Genomic DNA, 23,936 nt, shown 5'->3' with positions numbered 1-23,936 from the left:
CAGCTCATTCTGCTGCCAGCTAAGCCGGGTCTCCATCATAAAATAGATTTCAAAGGGACTTCTGATTTAAAATAAGTTAGCAGCAGGCATAACTTTACATTTATCTCAGACACACTTTTGTTTTTAAAGGTAAAATATCCATTATGTTAACAATATTTTCATGTTAGACATTAATCTTGGGAAACATGAAACACAGCCAAGGAATGGACTCAACTAAAGTCTCACGTCCTGTAGAGGTCACAGCTTTTGTCCCAGACTGAAATCTAATGGAAAATATACATTTCTGTGTTAATGTTGCTATTTCAGGGCTGACTGAGCCTTTCTATCTGGGTGGAGATTAATCGCCTACATCCGGATGTGCTTGGATAAGATGGTTTATTTGTGAAATCACTTTGCAGATAGACGACCTGGGTGTCATACCAGCCACTTGTCTCTTGCAAAGATGACGGTGTTGAGCATGGATTCGTAGAACAGGCAGTAGCCCATCCACTCAGATATGATGATATCCACCTTCTCCACAGGAAGCTCCACCTCCTCCACCTTGCCTCTGAATATCGTGATAACTGAAACACAGAATGATAAATGGAGTCAGGAACTAGAACGGTTGTACAGTACCACAGCAGCTGATTACCCTCTCAGATTGGCCAAAAAAGAGGCACTACTGGTATTTTGCAACAGGTTTAATAACACAGGATCATAATTTATAGGTGGGTGGAAGAGCAGCTTCCTCTGCAGCCGTGCTGCTGTGATGAAAGCCGGCCCAGACGGGGACAGCAGTGGAGGATTGGCTCTTTGCTCTGCAGAAAAATAATTGACTTCAGCTCTGTTTGCTCTGCTTTGGTGGGATGTTACTGTGGAGTTTCTGTGTTGATGCAACGACGGCCAGAATGACATGAGCCACGCGCTCTGATTGCTTCCCGCTCCTTCACAGTCCACCGCACAGCAAACTCCGCTCATACTCGTCTAAATTACTGGAGTTTATTTGGTATTCATAGGTATACAGATAGGACATTTGCTGACAGGATGGTTTATAGAGCCATTATTTGGTCGCTGTGCGGCTAGTGGCCTTCCAGGAAATTAGTTTGTTTTTTTTCTGCAGGACTTCAGAGATTAAACTGCAGCCTCTAAACTCACAAGAGCTCAAAGCAGGTCTGCAAACTAACAACTGAGCAAAAACGGAGCATGATGGTGGGAGGATAAAGGAGAGCAAACCCATCTTTTTGCTTTCTTTTCCCTCTTCTATTACAATTAATTTTCTTTAAGGAGGTTTATTTCAGTAACTCATTTAAAAAAAGTCAAACTTGCTTATTTTACAAATTAATCCCACACAGATTAATGCAAGTCAAGAGTTTTGTTCTGCTAATTTGAATGATTTTGTCTTACAGTGAATGAAAATTTGACCAAAAACAGAAATTCAAATCAGAAAACACAGCGTACCATCCAGGTTCAGCAGAGGCTGACCTCCTTCATGCTACGCAGCATCAAAGCAGTGACTTCTGCAAAAGGAGCCCAGACCAACTACTGAGTGCAAATACTGTACAGTACCTGGTCATGGAATAATCATTTTTCATTGGTCTGGTGTAATTTAGAAGTTTTCTGAATAAAATAGTTTTACAAGCTGTAAGCAAGAATCATCCACATACATTTAAATACAAGACTAAAATGTTTCAGTCTGTGTGGAATGAATCTATATAATATGACTTTTCCTTTGCAATTCAACAGTTTGAGGCCTAATGTGACATCGATGTACATGTTAATTTGTTTAAAGACGTGCTCCAGTTAAGCTAGGTGTCATCCAGGACCTTTTGTAATCAGCTGCTTCTGTCAAAGCTCCTGAATTCACACCTCCAGTTTGGAAATGATGTCTTGGCATCACAAACCCACGGCATGCCACATGACTGCAGCGGGAGGATTTTCAGACATCCCACAGGGTCATTATGCTTTACAATTTAGGCTAATGAGGAATTTTCCACTGCGCTCCGTCCACAGTGAGGAGGCGCTGAGGAGCAGCTGCAGCTCTTACCACTGTCGAGGTGATTGGACTTGATGATCTTCTCTGAGTACTCTGATATGCTGGAACACTCGATCTGTTGAGAACAGGAAATTGAGCAGATGTTTAATGCAACATCCTCTGCAGACATAAGACGACATTAGTTTGACTTCCTGCTCGTGCTGACTGCTCAGAAACAAGGCAGATCTGTTTTCATTACTCATTTCTATAACAATGTACAGTGTGAAATCACTACTTCTATTACTACTGACACACAGGTTGATATGTGAAAATATTGAAAATTGTGCAAAACTAAGAACACAAGAACATATAGTTAAAAAAACTGCATGTTTTTAATTAACTGAAGCAGAAATAATGTTTTGAACTAGAACAGCAGAATAAAGTGTGAAAACCAACAAAAAAAAGAGCCTCAGAACGCTAAAGGCAAGGAAGTCTTTGTAGAAAGTGGCCCATTTAAAGGGGAGAATCATGGAAGTTGGCTACATGCTCTGTTTGTTCACACATGAATCGCAAACAGTCAAAAAAAGCACATTATTCTTGCTTTAAAAAGCACCTGAATAAAATAATTAGGTCACTTGCATGATTCTGTATAACCTTCTGGATGCTGAAGATGAAATTCAGCCAGAAGCGAAGGTTTCCCAGGTCAACGATGCCCGGAGCATCACGCTGCCTCTAACTAGTGTCCTGTGTTACTCGGGTAGGTGACATCACCCCGGTGCTGCATGACAGGATGTGATTTGTCAGAACAGATCACCTTCTTCCATTACTCCATGGTCCAGTTCTGATGCGCACCTGTCCAGAAATTAAATGCTCCCTCTTCCAAAAGCACGTTTTTGTAAGAGGAACCAGGAGTCAGTGCAGGTCCACTGACTGGACTGCAGCTACGCAGATCCTTACACAACAAACTGCATCGCTCCTCGTGTTCTGACACCTTTCTATCAGAACCCACATAAACCTCTTCCTTAATTCAAGCTGCAGATTCCCGTCTGACGGACCGGACCACACGGCCCAGACTTCCTTCCCTCTGTACATCATAAAGTTTCTGGACCACCATATATCTGCTTGATCGATGCTGACCCCAGCAGAGCAGGAAGGCTGAACAGAAGCTGCCGTTCTGGAGATGTTCTGACCCGGAACGATTTGGTCCTCTGGGTGAAACCGTAAGCTGCTTTTTATTTTTCGCTCCAACACATTAACTTTCAGGACAACATGTTAGGATACTTCTAACCAGAGGCAGCTATTAACTCGTTACATTTACTGTACTTCACTGCACTTTTTACTTTTACTTGAGTCATATTATTACTCAAGTGTTGCTGCTCTTACTTGAGTAAAATTTCTGGGTACTCTACCTGCTGTGAGTAACTTTATGAATAAAGAACAAACTTGTTTTAACCAAAAATGCATCAGAGAGACAAAAACCTGGAGTTAATGTTAAAGTGAGACTTCTTGTTTGGAAACAAGCTTTGTTATTTTATTGTTATTTTCTATCTGCTGAGCTCATTGAGCCACTTGGAGTTCAGATGAACGTACAGTAAACAGCAGATATTGTTACTGGAAGTACTTTGGCCTGATCTAACATACTGTGTGTACATCAACTGCTGTAAGTGTTGCTTAAAAAAAGGGCTTAGAAAAGTGTTTCTGCTGCATGAATTTGTTGTTTTGTAATTGTTATTCTTTGTATATTTTAAATTTTTGTCTTTAATATATAAGATTTTCTTTATTTAAAAAAAAAATCTGAATTTGCACGTAACCTTAATTTTTGTCAGTCCGATTACTTAACTTTTAAATATTAAATCATCAGCTTTTATGATTAGTTACTCGGTACTTGAGTAGCCTTCTTATTGAATACTTTTTTACTCTTGAGTAATTTCTTGGCTGACTACTTTTTACTTTTACTTTAGTAAAAATATGTTGAAGTGGTGCTACTCTTACTTGATTAAAGTTTTTGGCTACTCTGCCCACCTCTGCATCTATTACATCCCTCTAACTCCTCGTGATGGGAGTTGATGTTTGTTATTACTATTCACCACAGTGACTGGTGTATCTCTATTTCATAACTCATCACATCAGCAATATTTCTGTTAGGAGTACTTTTTGGGTTAATTTCTGCATTTTGCATATTTAGCTCATTTTACTTGTTGTTTGTTCACTTAGTTATTCCTTGTTTCTGTTCTGTCACCAGTAGGGCTGTAAGGACACATAAAACTCACAATATGTGACGCAGTCTTGAGTTCACGAGATTAAGACAGGACATGATTTTTATACTTTCAAAAAATCCCGGTTGTGGATGACAGGGTGCGCTGTGATGGTGACGTAGTTAAAAAAAAACAAAAACAACCTAGACCTTCTTTTATCGGCCGTTAAAGCAATGCTGAACAACTGTAGCCTTGCACTCACTGTGTGATCAAAATGTGATGATGATGATGATGAACTGCTGTACTTTGGTTCTTGCTTGCCAAGAAGTCTCCAATATCCCTGATTGTCCGAAACAGAAAATGGCCTCATGTCAGCTATTATTAAAATGCTGATGTCTCTTATGTTTTTTTTTTTTTGTTTTTTTTTAGTCTAGCTCACAAACATGGAAGCTGAGGTATAAAGGCGTCTTTTAACATTCTCTGTCCTTCCAGTATCTTCTTCACAGGCTCAGCAGGTTCAGGCACGGTACTGCGGCGGTTCTGATGGTGACTTTGCATTGTGCTGGTGTCGCTGCAGTGTTTGGTAACCTTATTTATTTTTTGTAATGCTTACATAATTCTTGTGTCTTGTCTGTAACTCTCTCACCGTTTATCATTTCCACAATAAATCCAAAATGCTGTCAAACAAATGACTTAAGAGTAGTGGGAACATCTATTAGAGCTTCATCAGGCTAAGACATGCGGACTACAATTGGGTCGTGCTAACCAGAGAGCAGTCGCCCCACCAACAAATATCGTGATGCTTTAATATCACAAGATCTCGTTAAACCCCTTGGTATTAGTCTAGTGTCCTCGAATCTGTGGCCTTGCTTCCACTCACCTTGTTTCTTCATAGTATTTAAGTTCCCTGGCTGCTGCTGTTCTTTGCTAGTTTTGTTTTTTGTTAAATTCTCATCACATCGCAGTTGCTGCCTGCATTTTGGTCGCATTCCTACGATCCCTGGGTGTTTGGGTTTTGGTTTTCATTTCCTGATAGTTTATTTATGTTCTATAGGTTTGTCACAAATAGTTAAATTCTCTGTGTCTATTATTATTATTATTATTATTATTATTATTATTATACGTTTTTATTTAAATCCTTTGTGTTTGGTTTCTTAGTTTATTCTTGTGTTTTGTTCTTTGTTCATTTAGATTTACTTTTCTTAGATAAGTGTCAATCTTTTCCTGTTGGTTCATCAGTCTCTTTGTGTCTTAGTTTAGCTCCCTTTGTGTCAGATTCCTTCCTTAGTTTCATTGTCCCTTGGATTCTTTGATTCTTTGGTTTATTCCGTCACACTGACCATTTCTCTGTCTGTGCTCCATGTCCTCTATTCTCTATTTAAGACCAGTAAGTTTTGTGTTATTATTATCCTTCACCTCGCTCATTCCTAATTCCTGTCCGCATTTGGGTTCAGTTCACAATCTACAAAACTTGACTCCCACCCATCAGGACATGTTCAGTATATGCATTTAGAAATTACATTTCTGACTGAAAGACTTCTGATGTGAGCGATAAAAACAGAGCGCAGTCAGGGAGGCATTTCTAATTATCTTCAGCAGATAATTTCCTGCTCCACGTGCCTTTTTATGTAAAATAGGCAACTGTGCTGCAGCCTATTGACCCAAGAAGAATAAAGAAGTTTGATCAAATATGCCACCATCATCAAATATTTAAAAAAAACACATTCAAAGGATTATTTTGTCTTTTCTGCAGAGTCTTGCAAAAGTTAAACATTACCTCGAAATACACGCAGAGCTGACAGCACAAAATAAATATTAAGGGATTATTGTCTGACATTGTGCGCTGGGGTTAATTTATCCTTGCAGGAAAGCTAAATTGCCCTGGAGTGATGTTGAAAATGGAGAAATGTAAAAAGAGTACAAGGTGGAAAAAGACTTAATACGGGACACGTCACTGTCACAATAGGTGTATTGATGCCAAATTTCATTAAGTAAGAATCCTTAGAATTAAGATCCAACACTGCCGGACCTCAACTAGCTAATGAGACCGCCAAAATATTTAACACTGTTAAGTTTCTGTTTGGACAATTTATATAATGAATTCTAACCTAAATGCTTTTATTCTACTCTCATAGCCACAGAGCTGTACATGATTTATGTGTGTTTGGCCGCCTCTGAAGGGTCTAATTGGTAAGGCCTCTTCAGCCAAAGCGGAAGTGCATGAGCGGTCGCCATGATAAGTGATCCATTCACTGCACTCCATCTGAGGCTCCATCTAAGCACCGCCTTCTGCTGGGCTGTTTCAGACTTTTTCACAGCTTGGTGGGTATCTGTATCTGTCAGGGTCAGTAAAGCTGATCACCCCCTAACCACCCTAATAACCCCCAGCAGGAACCTTTACCTTCTCACTCTTCTGAACATATCATACTTGAGAGCTTGCAGGCCCCATGCTGAGTTTTAAAGAATATAGCTCCACTAGTGGCACGGTGTGGGTATTACGCCGTTTACCAGTTTCTATTGCACCGTGTAAAAGGAGATTGTAAGAACATTGTCATGAAAACATGTTTACAGAAATGGAACAAATGTCTTGTTTTCAGTGGATTGTTGTCATGTAAACAAGCCCTCAGATAAAACTAATAATCCTGTTCAGAAACAGTTTTTGTAATACTGGGTAAATTGGTCCTTCCATCCTGAAAGGAGGCTAAAAAATCATTCTCTGTGGGAGCTGCAGGCCTATAAAGACTATGACCAATCTCTGCTGTTCTGTCCGAAGGGCAGGAATTGGTCAGATTTTTGTTCCTGTATACACCACTGGTTGTCCCACATGCCACCATTCTGATGAGCTCACGTAACACCAGTGTCCGAGCTCGTTCCTTCTTAGCTTCAGCTTGCTGGCTGCAGACTTCTAGTGGTTATGTTTCTGCTTAGCTTAGCGGCTAGGTTGGCGGTTAGCTTAGCGGTTAGCTTCAGTGTTAGCCGTTCATTGTAGCTCTGCTGCTCTCACCGTAGACTTTGAACATGGCTGAGAGTTTAAAGAAGCGAACAACGTTCAAGTTTATGAGAAAAAGAGGAAGGCATCAGTAGAAGGAAAGAAGACCAGAGTGGAATTGGGAGTTTTTTTTTTCACACGATCACTCTGAAGAGCAGGTAAGACGATCTTCCACAGTTATTCAAAAAGGGACTTGGGGAAACTTCCAGGAAAAATCACAGACCTCAGCTTTAAAGGCTGTCTGAAATCATCCCAGCAGCTCTTTTCCTCCAAACGGTAGAGTTCTTACTGTTGACCTCGTGAAAAAGTCAAGGAATTATTAGAACGTCTTGGATGCAGCCTATGTGTCTGTCTCACCTCGTCATTGCAGGTTGGACTGGCAGAACATCGGCGCTAATCAGGTAGAGCACAAAGAGGAGCAGAGTCCCAGAGGTAGATGCCAGATTGTTTTTGTCCACACATGAGAACTTGGCCGTTCTAAGTTCTCATGTGTTCCCGGTCCTCCCCAGTGATCACGCTAATCCCTGCTGTCCTCCTTACAGAAACCAGTTCTCATGTTCATGCTTCCCTCCTCTCAGTGGTTTGCTAGAGAAAAAACCTTGAACTCTCCTCCGCGAATCGCCTCAGAACTCATCAGACCGTTTTCCTGATATCAAGAGCTCGGACCCTGTTGTAGTTTTCCATTTACTCATCCTCCAATGCTCTCCACCCCGCTGATGCCTCTCTTTGAAGAAAGAACAGCAGAGAGGAGATTACCCATGTACCGTTCACCATCAACAGCCAGACTCTGTGGATCTGCTCCTGCACCTCTTCCTTCCCTGACAACAGTCAGAACTCTTCAGCAACTTAACTCGTCATCATCCAGTCATCATCCAGCCTGTTTCCCTGCTGCTTCATAACCACCAACCTCTCCTCGTCAGTGTCGAACTGAAACCTTGTGGAAAATTCAGAAGATTCATTAATTGTTCTAAAACGTTGGTTTTCTTTAAGTTCTTTAAGTCCTGTGAACTTGGCTTGACAGGGATATGTTAGTTGTTAGATAAGTAGTCTGTGCTGTAACTGGTGGGTTGCAGGTTTGAACCCCTGTTCTGACCGTCCTTGGGCAAGACACTTTACTTACTTTCCCTGCTGCTGGGGGCCTAGCTTCTGTTATCCGTGTGTGAATGACTGAAGTAGTGGGAAGCGTTTTGGGGTCCTCAGGACTTTATAAAACCCGATACCTGTTCAGGCCATTATTTCCGTCCTGAAACTTCACACATCCTAACAGCAATGCTTCAGCTAAATCTTTTTAAGCAGCTTTTAAATAAGAATAAAACAAAATAACAGGCCGGACGTATTTTTCAGTTTAGGTGTTTCCAGCATTGAGACATCTTTGAGCAGAATTCATCTGGCCCTCTTCAATCTGCATGGTGGCTTTTCCATTTTCTTTTTCATCAAATGTATACAGACCGAAAATTGCTGAAGAAATCCATGTTAAAGTACAAGATTCTGAAGTGAACCAATGAGCGTTCTGGGCCATAAAATGTTTAAGCCAAGCGGGGACAAGGCAAGAAGACCAAAAACGAAGAGCATTTATCTGGACTGTGTACGCTGAAGGAAGGATGAGGGCTGATGGAGGCCAGACTGGACATGCTTTATATGCTACAAACTGTCTGAGGAATGGGGATGGTAGATATTACACCCTGGATTGTTTTTGATTCTAGTGCAATCTGCTGTTTTATAATTTAACATATGAAGCTTTGCCTCTATTTTCCACAGAGGTCATCAGTTTTCCCACTGACTGAGCGAGCATGCAGTGCATTAGGATGGCGTTCCTGAAGCAGCGCTGCTTTATCCTCAGGTGGTAATTAGCTCAGGACTGTTCAGAAGGCTTCTGGTGCCGCTGGTAGTAAATTAACAATGGCTGCACCAACTGCACTAATAATCAGGAATGCAGATGGTGTGCTCCAGGTGTACGTATGTTTCCAGGCTTTAGCGTGTTTCTGTGCTGCTGCAGTGTGGTAATAAGGCTGGAAATGCCAGACCTGCTGAATAATTCCTCATCTCTTACAGACTCTCAGTGGGAAGAGATGGTTATCCTCCATGAATCCATCAGGCTCACACATAGTTGGGAATACTGAAGCCCAGAGACCCGATGACAGAGGCGTTATGTCGCCCGTTTCTTTTTTACACCTCTAACAAGTGCCAGGAAGAGTCAGTGTCACGGCGGTCAGCCCCGAAGGCTCCCACTCATGCCTCAGTGCAGAGAATTAGCAAGTGCATGCTTCTAACGTGGCCCCGATGTCACGTCTCCCTTCTGTCTGCTCTGTTAACCTTTGGCTCACGTGTCTGAATAAAGCTCTGCAAACGCGAAGCGAAACTTCTAATTGCTGATCTTACTTAGCTGCACTTCAGCTTCCTTTCTGTGAAATGACACAAGTTAATAACCAAAGTATCAACTTCAGGGATTTTCCAGAAACCAACTCTGAAGTTTAAAGTTTTCTATCTGTTTCAAATTCCTTGTTTTGTGACTCAAGAAGAGAATAATAAGAAAAGACGCCGCTGACAGACCTGAATTATCTCTTCATCACTGCACCTGTTGGTGGTGGGATATTTCAGGCAGCAGGTGAAAATCTTTCCCCAAAGTGGAGGTGTTAAAAGCAGAGTGTCTCTAAAACAGCAGCTCCTGTGGGGAGTTTTCAGTCTGGTGGGTGTCTATCAAAAGGGGTTGAAGGAAGGATCAGCAGTGAACCGACGATGCACAACTTTCATCTGTGAAACCGCAGGGCAGGCGCACTGATGCACACGAGGAACGGCGACTGGACCATCGGGTCTGAGCTGACGGCTGGTGGAGCTCTAACGGCTGAAAAGGTTATTGGTTCTGATAGAAAGGTGCTGGAGGAGACGGTGCATCCGTCTGGTCCCGGTTTGCTGTGCTCTGAACTGCCGGGGCGTGTTAGGCGAAGCGTTCTGCCTGATCAGCTTATTATATAAGTTATATAAGTTATAAAAATTAAACATGTAAAGGCAAAAGCAGCAGATGCAGAATAGTTAATGGAGAAACAGAAATCCCTCAACACAACAGAGAGAGCTGCAAGATAAATACTGAAGACAACAGGGACAGGAAACAGGAAGTGAGCGGAAACCCAAACACTTCAGGCATATTTTCTGCAACAGGTGGATAATTGTTGAGGGACAATCAGCCAAGAAAGGTCGACATGAAGGACACGAAGCCTCAACACAAAAGATTGTTCACGTCAAACTTTGATCTTTATGTTTTTATGCCTCACAGTCAAAACCTGACCCACTTCTGTTACTCTGCAGATCTACCTTCAGAGGAGGCCACAGAGCCGTAAAGACCACCAGACAGAGCAGTAAGGTGGATTTGGATGAAATGTGTAACGTAGGGATCCGATGCATAGCAAAGACAGCGGCGGCACACGAATATTTGGATGCAAACAGAGCAGTGAGGCTTCATCATCCTGCAGAGTTCATCTGATCAGAGGAATTCATTACTCAGCAGGATCTGATGCAGATAATGGCGTTGATGAAGATGAGGCGCACCAGATTCATGCGCTGATACATGACAAAGATTTCTTAGAAGCTGGTTTCTGGTTGGATGATTATCATGCAGAAACAGTCTGACAGGAATACATTTACATTTTTAAAAATGCAACACAAGAAAAAGAACCTCTTCATCTCAGCCCCCCCCCCCCCCCCCCCTGCTCTGGGCCCTCAGTGATCGGTACCACAGACCACCTCCCAACCAGCACCCCAGGCTCTACCACAGACATCTCTTAAAGACTTCACTCAACCTTTTTAATCCCTGGAACTCTGCACTGAGAGCTGGACTCGCTGATAGCGCCAATTCTTCACAATATTGCACATTGTGCAGGATGCCGTTAAAACGTGTGATTCTTTTACTCTGTGACATCAGTTACACATCCAACACAGCAATAAATACACCGCTCAGAGCTAAAGTCTTTATCACTGCAGTCTTAACTTTATAGATGTAGAAAAAACAACAACGACCAGATCGCCAGGAGCAACACAGACGGGAAAAGCATCTAAAGTACGACTTCTGGGGGCAAAAGACGAGCACAGAGACCCGGTGAGATAAAGAAACTGAAAGAGACAGCGAGATGGAGAAGGCAAACAAACATCAGGCTTGAGGTAAAGTCACACAAACACCAGAATGTCAACCAGTAGCTCAGGAAAAAGAAAGCAAAAAGCTCCCCTGGCAGTTTGGAGTTAATCACATCGTTCCTGAAGCGAGTGGAGTCAAAAATAAGCTGCGAATGATCGTCTCAAGCCAGGGGTGAGTACGCTGCATTTATTATCAGACAAGCCTTGGGAGGAAATTACTTCTGCTCCAAAACAGAACAACCGTGCAGGGAAGGTTGTCGGATCACAACCTCTTTAAGAGTCTGCTCACTTTCATCAGCAGCAGATCGGTCACAGAAATGTCTGAGATAAAGTCCGACCCAGCAAACATAAAGCTGAATTCAGCATAACGCCTGGACTTAAAGGGAGAAATGCTCAGTGCGTATGAATATGGAACACCAGATCTACTTCCTCAAAGAAAAACATGTTGTACACCACCTCAGTTTACAGAAAGAGAGGAAATTTCAGTATTTGGCTGGTAAAATATCAGCATCTATAATTTCAAGCCCATCATATGACCCACATCTCCACCACGATGCCTAAGCCGCCATGCTTCAGTCTGCTGTAGCGTTAATTCAGTGTCTGGGCCTAGTCTGGCAAACTTACTGTGGCTCCAGATCCAAACAGGAATAACGTTGCTCTCATCAGTCCATGAGATATTGCTCCATTTCTCTTCAGGACAGATTGTTCTTTCCCAAACTGTAGCTTCTTAGAAACATCTTGGTTGTTCAACGCCAGTAGCTTGGCTTCACCTGGTCCTCCTGTAATTGTCCTGCTGCAGAGCTTTGATCAGCCTGGAGTTGATCGGTGGCGGCGTCTTCGTCATTTTTTCATCGTAACGGTTGTTTTCTGTTTTCTTTCATGTCTGGTTCTGGTTTCCATTCTGAAGCTGTTCTATAAACACTGTCCAGGAAGACCTACGTCTCTAAACATCTGAGTGTCATGAAACCCACATATTAAATTAATTTAACATGGAGTGAAATGTTTAAAGGGTTTGTTGGTGAAGATTCTCAGTCATCCAGGTCATAATCAATTCAAAGAAGGTTAAAAGGTAAAACAACTGGACTTCTATTCTGAAGCTAAAGACGTTTCTCTTCCCATCTAGGAAGCAAAACTTCAGCTTCAGAACAGAAGTCCAGTTGTTTTTATTTTTTTAACCTTCTTTGGTTTAAAGGGTTTGTTTCTTGTATTCTGGCTGATTGTGGTTTACAGATAATGAAAAACAAAAATTCTATTTCTCTGAGAATTAGAAAATTAAGGAAAAAGTGATAGCATGTTCATAGAAAGTTGAGTGGAAGGAAAAAGTGGCAGGAAAAGATACAAGAAGGACAGCGAGAACCACAGCCTTCAGCGGATTGTCCAGCAGAATCAATTCAAGAATTTGTTGGAGCTTCACAAGGAGAGGACCGAGGCTGACCGATCCTACACATCGGCTTCAAGCTTCTTACCTGGGCTACGGAGAAAAGGTTCTGGACTGTTGTCCAACGGTCCAAAGTCCTCTTTTTAGATGAAAGTGAACTTAGCATTTTATTTTGAAATAAAGGTCCCAGAGTCTGGAGGAAGAGAGGCGTTGAATCACGCTGCTGAGTCAGAAATAGAAACGTAAATGTGTTTATCTGTTCTGAGGGTCAAAGGCAGACTTGTTCCACCGTTTTCTTCTCTGTCATCTCAGCCGTCGCTGCACCTGCTCTCCTCTGGCTCCTCTAGTTTGAATTTGAAAATAAAACAAAAAAACTATCAAACCCTTTAGATTCTCTGACTTTGCGAGGTTTGTTTATATTTGAATGTGCAAAAGAGAAAAGTCAGATAAATTCTAGATGTGTTTCAGTTATTGGTGTGAAACTGTGGAATGAATTGAATGATGAATTTAAGTTATGTCCTTTCTTGGTGAACTTTAAAAGAGCTTTAAAATGTAAAATGATAAAATCTTACGCTGTTATGTAGATCTATATATGTACTATGTACTTGAATTTGAACTTGAAGAAATCCTGGTAGGTTGTAAGGTAAAAAAATAGGGTAGGTAAGAATAAGCTTTGCTTCGGCCTATTCCTTTTTTGGTAAACTGTGAGTTTGTCTATTGTTTTTTTTTCTTTTTTTCTTTTGCTGTTACTTGTGTTTAATGTGGACAATTTACCAAAATAAATAAAGTGATTGATTGATTGACTTTGCAGCCTTCATTTCAGTGAATAATTGTATTTTACTCAGAGATAAATGTTCTATAGCCTGCAGGGTAAACATTAGTTAGGGTACATACGAAGAAAACCGTCCGTCCGTCCGTCCGTCCGTTGTCTTCCGCTTATCCGGGGTCGGGTCGCGGGGGTAGCAGCTTCAGTAGGGAGGCCCAGACGTCCCTCTCCCCAGCCACTTGGGCCAGCTCCTCAGGAGGAATCCCAAGGCGTTCCCAGGCCAGCCGGGAGACATAGTCCCTCCAGCGTGTCCTGGGTCTTCCCCTGGGTCTCCTCCTGGTGGGACGTGCCCGGAACACCTCTCCAGGGAGGCGTCCAGGAGGCATCCTGACCAGATGCCCGAGCCACCTCAACTGGCTCCTCTCGACGTGGAGGAGCAGCGGCTCTACTCTGAGTCCTCCCCGGATGACTGAGCTCCTCACCCTATCTCTAAGGGAGAGCCCAGACACACTACGGAGAAAACTCATTTCAGCCGCTTGTATCCGGGATCTCGTTCTTTCGGTCACGACCCAAAGCTCGTGACCATAGATGAGGGTAGGAACGTAGATCGACCGGTAAATCGAGAGCTTCGCCTTTTGGCTCAGCTCTCTCTTCACCACAACGGATCGGTACAGCGCCCGCTTCACAGCAGACGCTGCACCAATCCGCCTGTCGATCTCCCGCTCCATCTTCCCCTCATTCGTGAACAAGACCCCAAGATACTTGAACTCCTCCACTAGGGGCAGGACATCCTCCCCAACCCGGAGAAGGCACTCTACCCTTTTCCGGTTCAAGACCATGGTCTCGGATTTGGAGGCACTGATTTTCATCCCGGCCGCTTCGCACTCGGCTGCGAACCGCTCCAGTGAGAGCTGTAGATCACGCCCTGATGAAGCCAATAGGACCACGTCATCCGCGAATAGCAGAGACGCAATCCTAAGGCCACCAAAGCGGATCCCCTCAACACCTTGGCTGCGCCTAGAAATTCTGTCCATAAAAGTTATGAACAGAATCGGTGACAAAGGGCAGCCTTGGCGGAGTCCAACTCTCACCGGAAACGAGTCCGACTTACTGCCGGCAATGCGGACCAGACTCTGACACCGGTCGTACAGAGACCTGACAGCCCTTATTAAAGGGTCCGGTACTCCATACTCCCGGAGTACCCCCCACAGGATCCCCCGGGGGACACGGTCGAATGCCTTCTCCAGATCCACAAAGCACATGTAGACTGGTTGGGCAAACTCCCATGCCCCCTCAAGAATCCTGCTGAGGGTGTAGAGCTGGTCCAGTGTTCCACGGCCAGGACGAAAACCACACTGCTCTTCCTGAATCCGAGATTCGACTATCCGACGGACCCTCCTTTCCAGAACCCCTGAATAGACCTTACCAGGGAGGCTTAAGAGTGTGATTCCTCTGTAGTTGGAACACACCCTCCGGTCCCCCTTTTTAAATAGGGGGACCACCACCCCAGTCTGCCAATCCAGGGGAACTGCCCCCGATGTCCACGCAATGTTGCAGAGCCGCGTTAACCAACACAGCCCCACAACATCCAGAGCCTTAAGGTACTCAGGGCGAATCTCATCCACCCCCGGAGCCTTGCCACCGAGGAGCTTTTTAACAACCTCGGCAACCTCAGCACCAGAGATGGGAGAACCCGACCCAGAGTCCTCAGGCTCTGCTTCCTCAATGGAAGACGTGTTGGTGGGATTAAGGAGGTCTTCGAAGTATTCCGCCCACCGACGCACGACGTCCCGAGTCGTGGGGGTGGTGTGCTGCTGACCTCGACTCGGGACGAAGAAAACCACTGCAGCATAAAGAACAGATTCTCAGGACGAAGATGAACACATGAAAACTGGTCTTACCCCGTAGACGTGCTTTGCTCCCGCTTTGGCTGCAAACATGGAGAGGATTCCTGTCCCACTTCCAACATCCAACACTATTTTATCCTTGAAGATGTGCTTGTTGTGATACATGGAGTTCCTGTAGGTTAGCGTCCGCACCTCATCCTTCAGCATTTCCTGAATTTAGTAAAACGATAAGTGTCAGTGATGTGCTGCTGCTTGCAACCTTTGAGAGGGCAAAGGCTTCGCTCCGACCTGAAGACCTGGACGGGCGGCCGTATCTACAGCAGAGCAGCGAGAAATAATACGCAGCTTTCAGCTAATCTCTCGGCTGTGTGCTTCATTTAAATCCATATTTAATGTATCTGAATGTGAGCCGGGGCCAGCAGGTTCAGCCTGTGTGCAGCTCTTTTGTGTTTCAACCGGCGCGGGTGAGACGAGGCGATGCAAAAGTGACAAAAATAGGCCTGACCTACATTCCTGAAAAAAAAAAAAAAAAAAAAGAAAAAAAAAAAAAAAAAAAAAAAATATATATATATATATATATATATATATATATATATATATATATATATATATAATCTCACAGGTCACAAAATGAACATTAGTATTATTAACGTTATTCTTCCTGCCTTCACTTTGAGGAATCCAGCTGAAAGAAGATATGTATTAGCACAGAAAGAGCTGGAGATGTGTCATATACATATAATGATTATAGTAAAGTGTGGCTGGTTTATCTGTTTTAGAAATCATCCTGATTTTTCCTCCTTATTTCATCAAATCCTGAAGGTTTATACATATCTCCGCTCCACTCAGCTCAACAATCCTTTCCGAGGTGTTCCTGTTCCCAAAGAAGACGCTTCTTACAGGAAAGGTTAAGATCTTTTGCTTTTTGAAGGGGTGACAACCTGAACTATTTCTAAAACGCTCTGAGACATAAAGGTCTGAGTTAAAAGCTTCTGAACATTAAAGAGGAGGAGCGGAAGCTATCTGGCCGACTGGCCTTAAGAAAGAAATCACACAGTTATTATTTATGTGACAGCATACAGCAGAGTCAGATAATCATGGACAGGCTTTACCTGCAGAAGCATTTTATTACTTTACTGTCACAGCTTGTAAAGCAGGATTAAAAGATTATTTTATTTATTTATTTCTGCTGTCCTGAAATGCTAAAACATCACTAGTCAACAAGAAAGTTTAAACTTTTAATTAATTTCTGTCCGTTTGCTATGAACACATTTCATGTTCATTTCATGAACACATATTCTTGGACCAATGCAACATTGGTCCAAGAATATTTTAAGGCATCAAAGAGGAAATGAGGAACCTGACAGCAAATCTCTCAGATAAATGTCAACTTGCTCAACTTTCATTTAATTCAAATAAATGTTGCTTATGCTTTCAATTTTTAAACAGATCCTCAAAGATAATTTTGAAAGTTAAATGCACACAATTCTTCTAATTCTCAACCTATTGGCGGCGCCAGAGCTGCTCCCAGGATAACAAGTGTGGGTCCCTGCACTAATGCAGTTTAGCCACAGAGAAATTAAATTTTATCCGTGCATTTTGGCTGCTTGTCATCACAGCGAACTGTGGTGGTTTCTGGTAGATATGAGCTCTTTGCATCAGAAACATGTAAATAGCATTATGTGCTAAAAGCTGCTGGTAATTTAGATGCAGGAGGAGAAAATGGGACTAAAAGCATAAATATACAGTAATGTCCATATACAGACAAAATACAGGAAAATCCAGTGATCCGATGATTTTCCTGGATATTGTCCGTATTTTGGACACATAAGGACATATCACCGTCTCAGATTTTACCGTATATTTATGCTTTTAGCCCAGAGAAGTGATCTGATGAATGCAGTGAATGCAAACCATCCACCCTCAATATACATTCTGATGCTATATCAGAAATATGTACAGAGCATCTTTGTTCTGTGCATATGTAACAATTTTAACAGTATATTTTAATTTCTAGTAATGCCTTTTTTTCTGTGAATGGATGAATTACAGGAAAAATCATTCTGTACTCTTGTACGGCAATATCATCAAAAAGATCTGCCTCAGATTCCTTAATTATAAAAAACACCGCTCTGAGTCTGATTCCTCCCTGATGAAAGTTAAATATCCATAAAAGTTTTGAGGAGTGCCTCTTCAGCTGCTGCATTGGTGGTTGCAGAGAGAAGAACCGGATTAAAAAATGGCTGCAAAATGCCACGTCTGCTGGGCTTAATGGTTACGTTTTATTTAGCATTTAGAGCGATCTGCATCGTGAACTCAGTGTCTTAAATGTACTCAACGATGGAACCAGTTGCTTTGTGGGTTCCCCTCTCCCCGTCTCCACATGGAGATAAACCGGACCTGCGGGTACCACTGCCTAAGGAGAGGTTTTACAGTCCACTGGGTCAAGTTTCAACTGAGAAAAATAAAAGAAATCATCTTTATGACAGAGCTTCTAGAGGTTCAGGGCAATGAAAAGCTCTTTACTGCCTCACAGGTTTCTTCTGGTTTTGCCTTTTTGTCACATTTAAATGTTTCCAATCATCAACCAAATATAATGTCCGTCAAAGACAATGAAAGTGAAACCAAAAAGCCATCTAACAATGATGATCTCTTTGTCTACAGTAAAAACTACCACCACCCTTGGTGAATCGTGAACTAACAGCATCACCATCTGTACTGGTGGGGAAGGTTTACCTCGTGGATACCAAAGTGGGCATAAGAGTCAAAGTAGTAGTCTCTTGAAGTCATCTCGTCTGGGTTGAGGAACTTGGCCATCTTGCCCCGCCCCGGGCAGCTGGGCAGACCGGCAGCATGGGGGGTGTGTGGTGGGAGGACAGGCCGAGGGGTGGGCTGGACAGAAGGCACAGGCTTGGGCAACGAGGTCGGCTGCGCTGACTGAGAGGGAATAATGCGGACCGGCCGTGGCTGGGACTGAAAAAATGAAGAAACACAGAAGACAAACATTTTTTTACGACTGAGAACAACCTTTTCCTGCATCTTGGTTCATCTGCAGACAAACTTCACACAGAGGACTGAAAGCATGAGAATAATCAGGCAGCTTTCATGAAGTCAGCCTGTCTGCAGCAGGAGGCAGAACGCTCTGCAAGACGCACGCCGAACACTCATAACGCCACGACTATCACTTCCTGGGTCTGTTAGGAAGGTGTCTGAGTTAGTTTGTCAGGGAGAAAGATGGAAGCAGGGATGCACAGAGAGTCTGCATCTTACAAAGAGCCAGCAAGCTCCTCTGCTCTTTATTCTCATTCCAACTTTCAGCCGTCTAAAAATACACGAGAAAACCCCACATTTGGCGAGATGGGCTAGAATTTGTGAAGCTTGGATGACTAACAGCAAAGCTTCACTCTTACAGAGACGTAACACATCTCTTTTTAAATAAAGGAAAACATTGACCATCTAATTTCTCTGTGATCTTAGGAGTTGTTACTTCTAAGCTTCTAATACATTTAGTGCTTTAGTTCTCCCAGCAGCACAAAAACATCAAAAACTACCAGCAGGAATGTAATGAAGAGACGGAGCGGAGACAGGAAGTGAGTTGGGCCTTTATTACCTTTACAGGAGGCACAAAACAAAGGCCTTTCAAAATGGGTTTAACAGAGAAACGTTCTTCTCCTCAAATAACAGAATAATGTGATATTTTTAGGGAATTATTTTAACTTTCTCCAAATGTAGAAGTTTCTTTACACTTCATTAATAGTTGGTAGAGTTGCCTGTAAACCGTACGACTGGGATCAGGTGTTTTGGGTTTCCTTCCACAAACTATAGTTTACTGGAGTTTTGGCCCATTCCTCCTGACAGAGCTGGTAGAACCGGGTCAGGTTTGAAGGTTTCTCTAGGAATGGAGTCAGGGTTTAGTCGTGCCAATGTGATGGACCGAGCAGCAAGGACAGTCAGGCACAGGTATATTTTCAAAAAACAGGGTTCTTTGTACATTTTATTCAAGAAGAATAAAATGTACAAAAATGGATCCAGAAAAGAGGTCAAAGAAACAAAACTACTCAAAATAACTAACAACAGAACTAACTCAAACAAACTGACCTGCCTCAATGGAACAAAGAGGAACTTAAATAGTGGCAGAGCAGTCCACAAAAGAAACACATTGGGTAAAACATACACAAACCTAACTAAACCAAATGAAGCAAAAACCCCATTTCCCCCCATAGACTGATTTGGTATGGTCCAAATCAGCTCAGCCCCTTGGCCACCTGCTGGTTCCTCAGCCAACGGACTAGAGCAACTGAAAAACTCAAACAGTCATAACAAAACAGGGTAAAGCAAAATGTGCACACTAATTTGAAATACAGTGTTATGGTGATAAATAAATTCCAAATAATGAAATATCTCTGTAAATGAATGTCTTAATTATTATCGAATAACACTAAAGTGATCAAACTGTTTAAAACCAATCAATGTAAAGGCAGTAAAGAACATTTAGCACATGGATAAAGTTTTGCCTCTAAGCTGTGGACTCATGGCTCCCTAATAAAGGCCGGGTCCAGATAGAGCTTTGAGACTGTAGATTAAACGCTCAAGGGAAATATTTCCTAACCAACCGGCTTAAAGCCAATAAACCGAGAACAACCAGGTGAGAATAAATTATTCACTGAAATGAAGGCTGCCAAGTCAGAGAATCTAAAGGGTTTGATAGTTTTTTCTTTTTATTTTCAAATTCAAACTAGAGGAGCCAGAGGAGAGCAGGTGCAGCGACGGCTGAGATGACAGAGAAGAAAACGGTGGAACAAGTCTGCCTTTGACCCTCAGAACAGATAAACACATTTACGTTTCTATTTCTGACTCTACTGAGAGCTCTATGGTGAGGAGAGGCTTGTTATTTGAGAAGGACACTTCCCTCCTTCCTTTTCTTACACAACAGAGGACGCCATTGTGGCTGTTAAAGTTAGAATAATCAAGAACTACAGATTGTTGGCCTTCAATGCCTTTCCCTAAAAAAATAATTAAAATACTTTAGATCCTGTCTAATAGTATGTTTTCACTGATTTCACCTTTTCATCTACAGACCTTGCTAAAGTGTTCCTACCCTTCAACCTTTCTTCACATTTTCTCACGTTATGAGCACAAACTTCAAGGTGCTTTGCTCAGGTGCAGATTAAATGGAGTGTTAATACGTTTTTAAGTCATGCTGCCATTTAGATTTAGATCTGGACTTTGACTAGGCCTTATTAACACACATGTTGGTCTAGAACATCTGTATCTCTGGCTCTACGTTCAGGCTGGTTCTCCTGCTGGAAGGTGAGCCTCCACCCCAGTCCCAGGTCTCCTGCAGCCTCCAACAGGTTTTCTTCCAGGATTTATCTCCAGTCGTCTTCCCAACAACCCTGAACAGCTTTTTTAGTCCTTGCTGAAGAAAAGACGCCCTGCATGATGAGTCTGCTGCCGCCATGTTTTACTTGATCGTATGTCGGCAAAAAGGTCAAACTTTGGCCTCCTCTGAACCATCCGCAGGTTCGCTGCGTTATCTAGAATGACTTTATTCATCTCACTCTTCTATAAAAGCCAAATTTGTGGAATTGAAAACTATTAGTTCAATTCAATTCAATTCAATTTTATTTATATAGCGCCAAATCATGAAACATGTCATCTCAAGGCACTTTACAAAGTCAAGTTCAATCATATTATACAGATTGGGTCAGATTATACAGATTGGTCAAAAATTTCCTATATAAGGAAACCAGTTGATTGCATCAAAGTCCCGACAAGCAGCATTCACTCCTGGGGAACCGTAGAGCCACAGGGAGAGTCATCTGCATTGTACATGGCTTTGCTGCAATCCCTCATACTGAGCAAGCATGAAGCGACAGTGGGAAGAAAAACCACCCATTAACGGGAAAAAAAACCTCCGGCAGAACCGGGCTCAGTATGAACGGTCATCTGCCTCGACCGACTGGGGTTACAGAAGACAGAACAGAGACACAACAAGAGAAACAAAAAAGCACAGAAGCACACATTGATCTAGTAATCTGTTCTACATTAGATGGTAGTAGCGGGTGAGCCGTCTTCTCTGGATGATGTCACAGTTAACAGAACGCCAGTTGTCCTTTCAACACTTTCTCTCCCAGCTGTGGATGTCTGCAGCTCCTCTGAAGTGTCTCGGCTGCTTCTTTGATCAATGTTCTCCTGGTCCAGCCTTTGAATTTAGGTGGGCAGGCATGGCTGGAAGGTTTGCAGTTGTGCCGTCCTATTTAGCATTTCCTAGTTTAGATGTTGGATGGAACAGAACTGTGTGAGGTTTTCAATATTTGGCAGTTTTCAGATCTGTGCTGGTAAAAGATTTTCCTTCTATTTAACATTTAGCACTGCTTTGTATTGATAAGACATCCTAATACAATAAATTAAGGGGTACGGTTGTAACCGTTGTCATTCTACGTGTGTAGAATTGAAATGTCGGCGTTAGATGAGTTGTCCTTTTAAACAAATCTGTCACTCCTGGGAAAAAAGCATATGATGTAGACTAACACTTCCTCTCTGCAGACACAGATAACGCGTTGTGACAGCAAGAACCGCCTCTTCCATCAACTTCAGACTGAAAATGCTAAAAAACAAAGGTAACAAAGGTCTGTACCTAACATCACTTAGTCCACTTCCATCTCATTTGACATCGCTCAGCGCCGTTGAAGGTCACAGCATGGATTCTCTTTAGAAATGACTTGTGACACTACTACACTTTTTTTTTATTCAGAGCACCGGACCTGGGTTCGGCTCTGTGTAACAATAATTAAAACTCGGTTTAGGTCACTGTTAAATCCCCCTTCTTCCCCAGAAACTGGCCCGGATTTCACCGCAAAGTACCGCAGTACCCCGGACAGCGCAGGCAGTTCCCGGCAGAGTGCGGAAGCGGCGCAGCGCTCTGCCGCATGTTGCTCGGTCTTCACCGGGAGCTGCAGCCGGTCCCGGTGTGGCTTTATAGACCTTTACGTTGTTTTAATGCAAGCACTCAGCAGGAGACCGGGGGGTCCAGGCTGGGCTGCTCCTGAACTGTCCCGGTGCTGTCTCATAAGTGACATCATTTATTTCAACTAACTGAAACCACTGCAAAGCACCTGAGTTATGCAATCAATGTAATCCTTTATTTTATGTCTACAAAGCTTGGCAGAACATTCCTGGGTAAACAGATGTGCAGAGAGAGAGACGCAGCCAGCCTGATCCCAGAACAGCCGGTCCATTACAGTCAGTCGGTGCTGAAACGTCCACCACGCTGCATGCGTCTTGATGCATTAACTTTCGGCTTTGGTTTGGCAAACCGCAGCTCTCTGCTTTCCCCTTTGGATGATCAAATTCACGTTTTTACACTTACCTCACTGCTCTCAGACTCCGCCATTTTTCTCCTGAGGAGCATGCAGCGAGACGAGTGCTTAATTCCCATAAGAGCCCGCAAAAAATCTGTCCTTAGAATGAGAAAGAAGTGCCTTCAGCGTGCAACTCTTAGTTTTCTTCAGGTCCTCACATGTGAATTAGTCTTAGCTATTGTAAAAGCTGCAATGCTCTTAAAATATTCTAACATTCTGAAAAAGACAAACACAAGAAAAGTCAATGAAGTCATACGACGCGCAAAGCTGCCGGCGTGTCCACAGAGTCTGCTGGAGTCCATGGCGCAAAAGTTTGCAGAGGATCGGGCGCAGCGACACCTTGTCCCATGGCCGGCTGAGCGCAGACTGGAAGCTCTGAAGCTCTCCACACCAAAAGCATCAGATTCACACCGACCCGATGCGTTATCCCCAGTTTGATTGATGCCTCCACCGCAACATTGTTTCTAAAAATAATCCCGGCCGCCGCTGCTGCCTCAGCGAGAGAGCAGGACAGAAAAAGACTCGCTGCGCTCAGAAACTAGTCGGAGAATTTCTTATCAGCCACGTCACAGTTCATGTCATCTTCAATGAAACAGAACCAACGTCTGCTCCAGCGGAACGGCTCTGAACGGCTCTCCATGGGCGCATGGCACTGAACTCTCTCTCTCTCTCTCTCTCTCTCTCTCTCTCTCTCTCTCTCTCTCTCTCTCTCTCTCTCTCTCTCTCTCTCTCTCTCTCTCTCTCTCTCTGGTCTAAACAAAAACGGCAACTAATTGTTCCACAAAAGGCAAATCATGGTGCTGAAATTGTTTTACGAATATATATATATATATATATATATATATATATATATATATATATATTTTTTTTTTTTTTTTTTAAAGCGTAGCTTTAGTTTTTATTTCGCCACCCAACCCCAGCCACCATGTTGTAGAAGCACCTTTAGCTGCAGTTACATCCAGCTATGCACACCTGAAGCACATGTGAACATTATTATCCAAGTCTTGTCCCAGATTTTTGATTGTGTTGAGGACTCTGGCCAGCTCAGTCTATGAATCCGCTTCGATCTAAACCCATAGCATCCCTGTCTGCAGGTTCAGGCTGGTTCTCCTGCTGGAAGGTGAACCTCCACCCCAGTCTCAGGTCCTCTGCAGCCTTTAGCAGCTTTTGTTTCAGGACTGACCTGGATGTAGCTCCATCTATCTTCCCATTAACTATGAGCTGCTTCCCTGTTCCTGCAGGATAAACACCTCCCCACAGGATGCTGCTGCCACCATCATGTCTTATAATGCTGATGCCATAGCAAGGGCGGGTGTAACAG

The 23,936-nt window shown here is 43.1% G+C and overlaps 1 protein-coding gene across 3 annotated transcripts in view; it reads right to left on the bottom strand.

Moving 5' to 3' along the window:
- The window catches only part of LOC105926548 (protein arginine N-methyltransferase 8-B), a 35,653-nt gene extending 12,402 nt beyond the window's left edge, over positions 1-23,251 (bottom strand). For 2 of the 3 annotated variants that reach the window (XM_036126711.1, XM_036126715.1), the window contains exons 1-6: positions 22,872-23,251; positions 22,624-22,709; positions 17,988-18,224; positions 15,306-15,461; positions 2,024-2,087; positions 421-563 (exon numbers count right to left, since the gene is read on the bottom strand). In XM_036126711.1, the coding sequence (XP_035982604.1) occupies positions 421-563; positions 2,024-2,087; positions 15,306-15,461; positions 17,988-18,224; positions 22,624-22,709; positions 22,872-22,917 (732 nt within the window). In that variant the 5' untranslated portion in view covers positions 22,918-23,251. Of the gene's footprint in view, positions 1-420; positions 564-2,023; positions 2,088-15,305; positions 15,462-17,987; positions 18,225-22,623; positions 22,715-22,871 lie in introns of all 3 variants that reach the window. The other variant, XM_036126722.1, reaches the window with a different exon arrangement.
- Between the last annotated feature and the right edge of the window lie 685 nt (positions 23,252-23,936).

Source organism: Fundulus heteroclitus, chromosome 2 (genome assembly GCF_011125445.2).
Source record: "Fundulus heteroclitus isolate FHET01 chromosome 2, MU-UCD_Fhet_4.1, whole genome shotgun sequence".
Lineage (NCBI taxonomy): Eukaryota > Metazoa > Chordata > Actinopteri > Cyprinodontiformes > Fundulidae > Fundulus > Fundulus heteroclitus.
The sequence above is the reverse complement of the archived record's forward strand: the minus strand, read 5'-3'. Positions and strand labels throughout refer to the sequence as shown.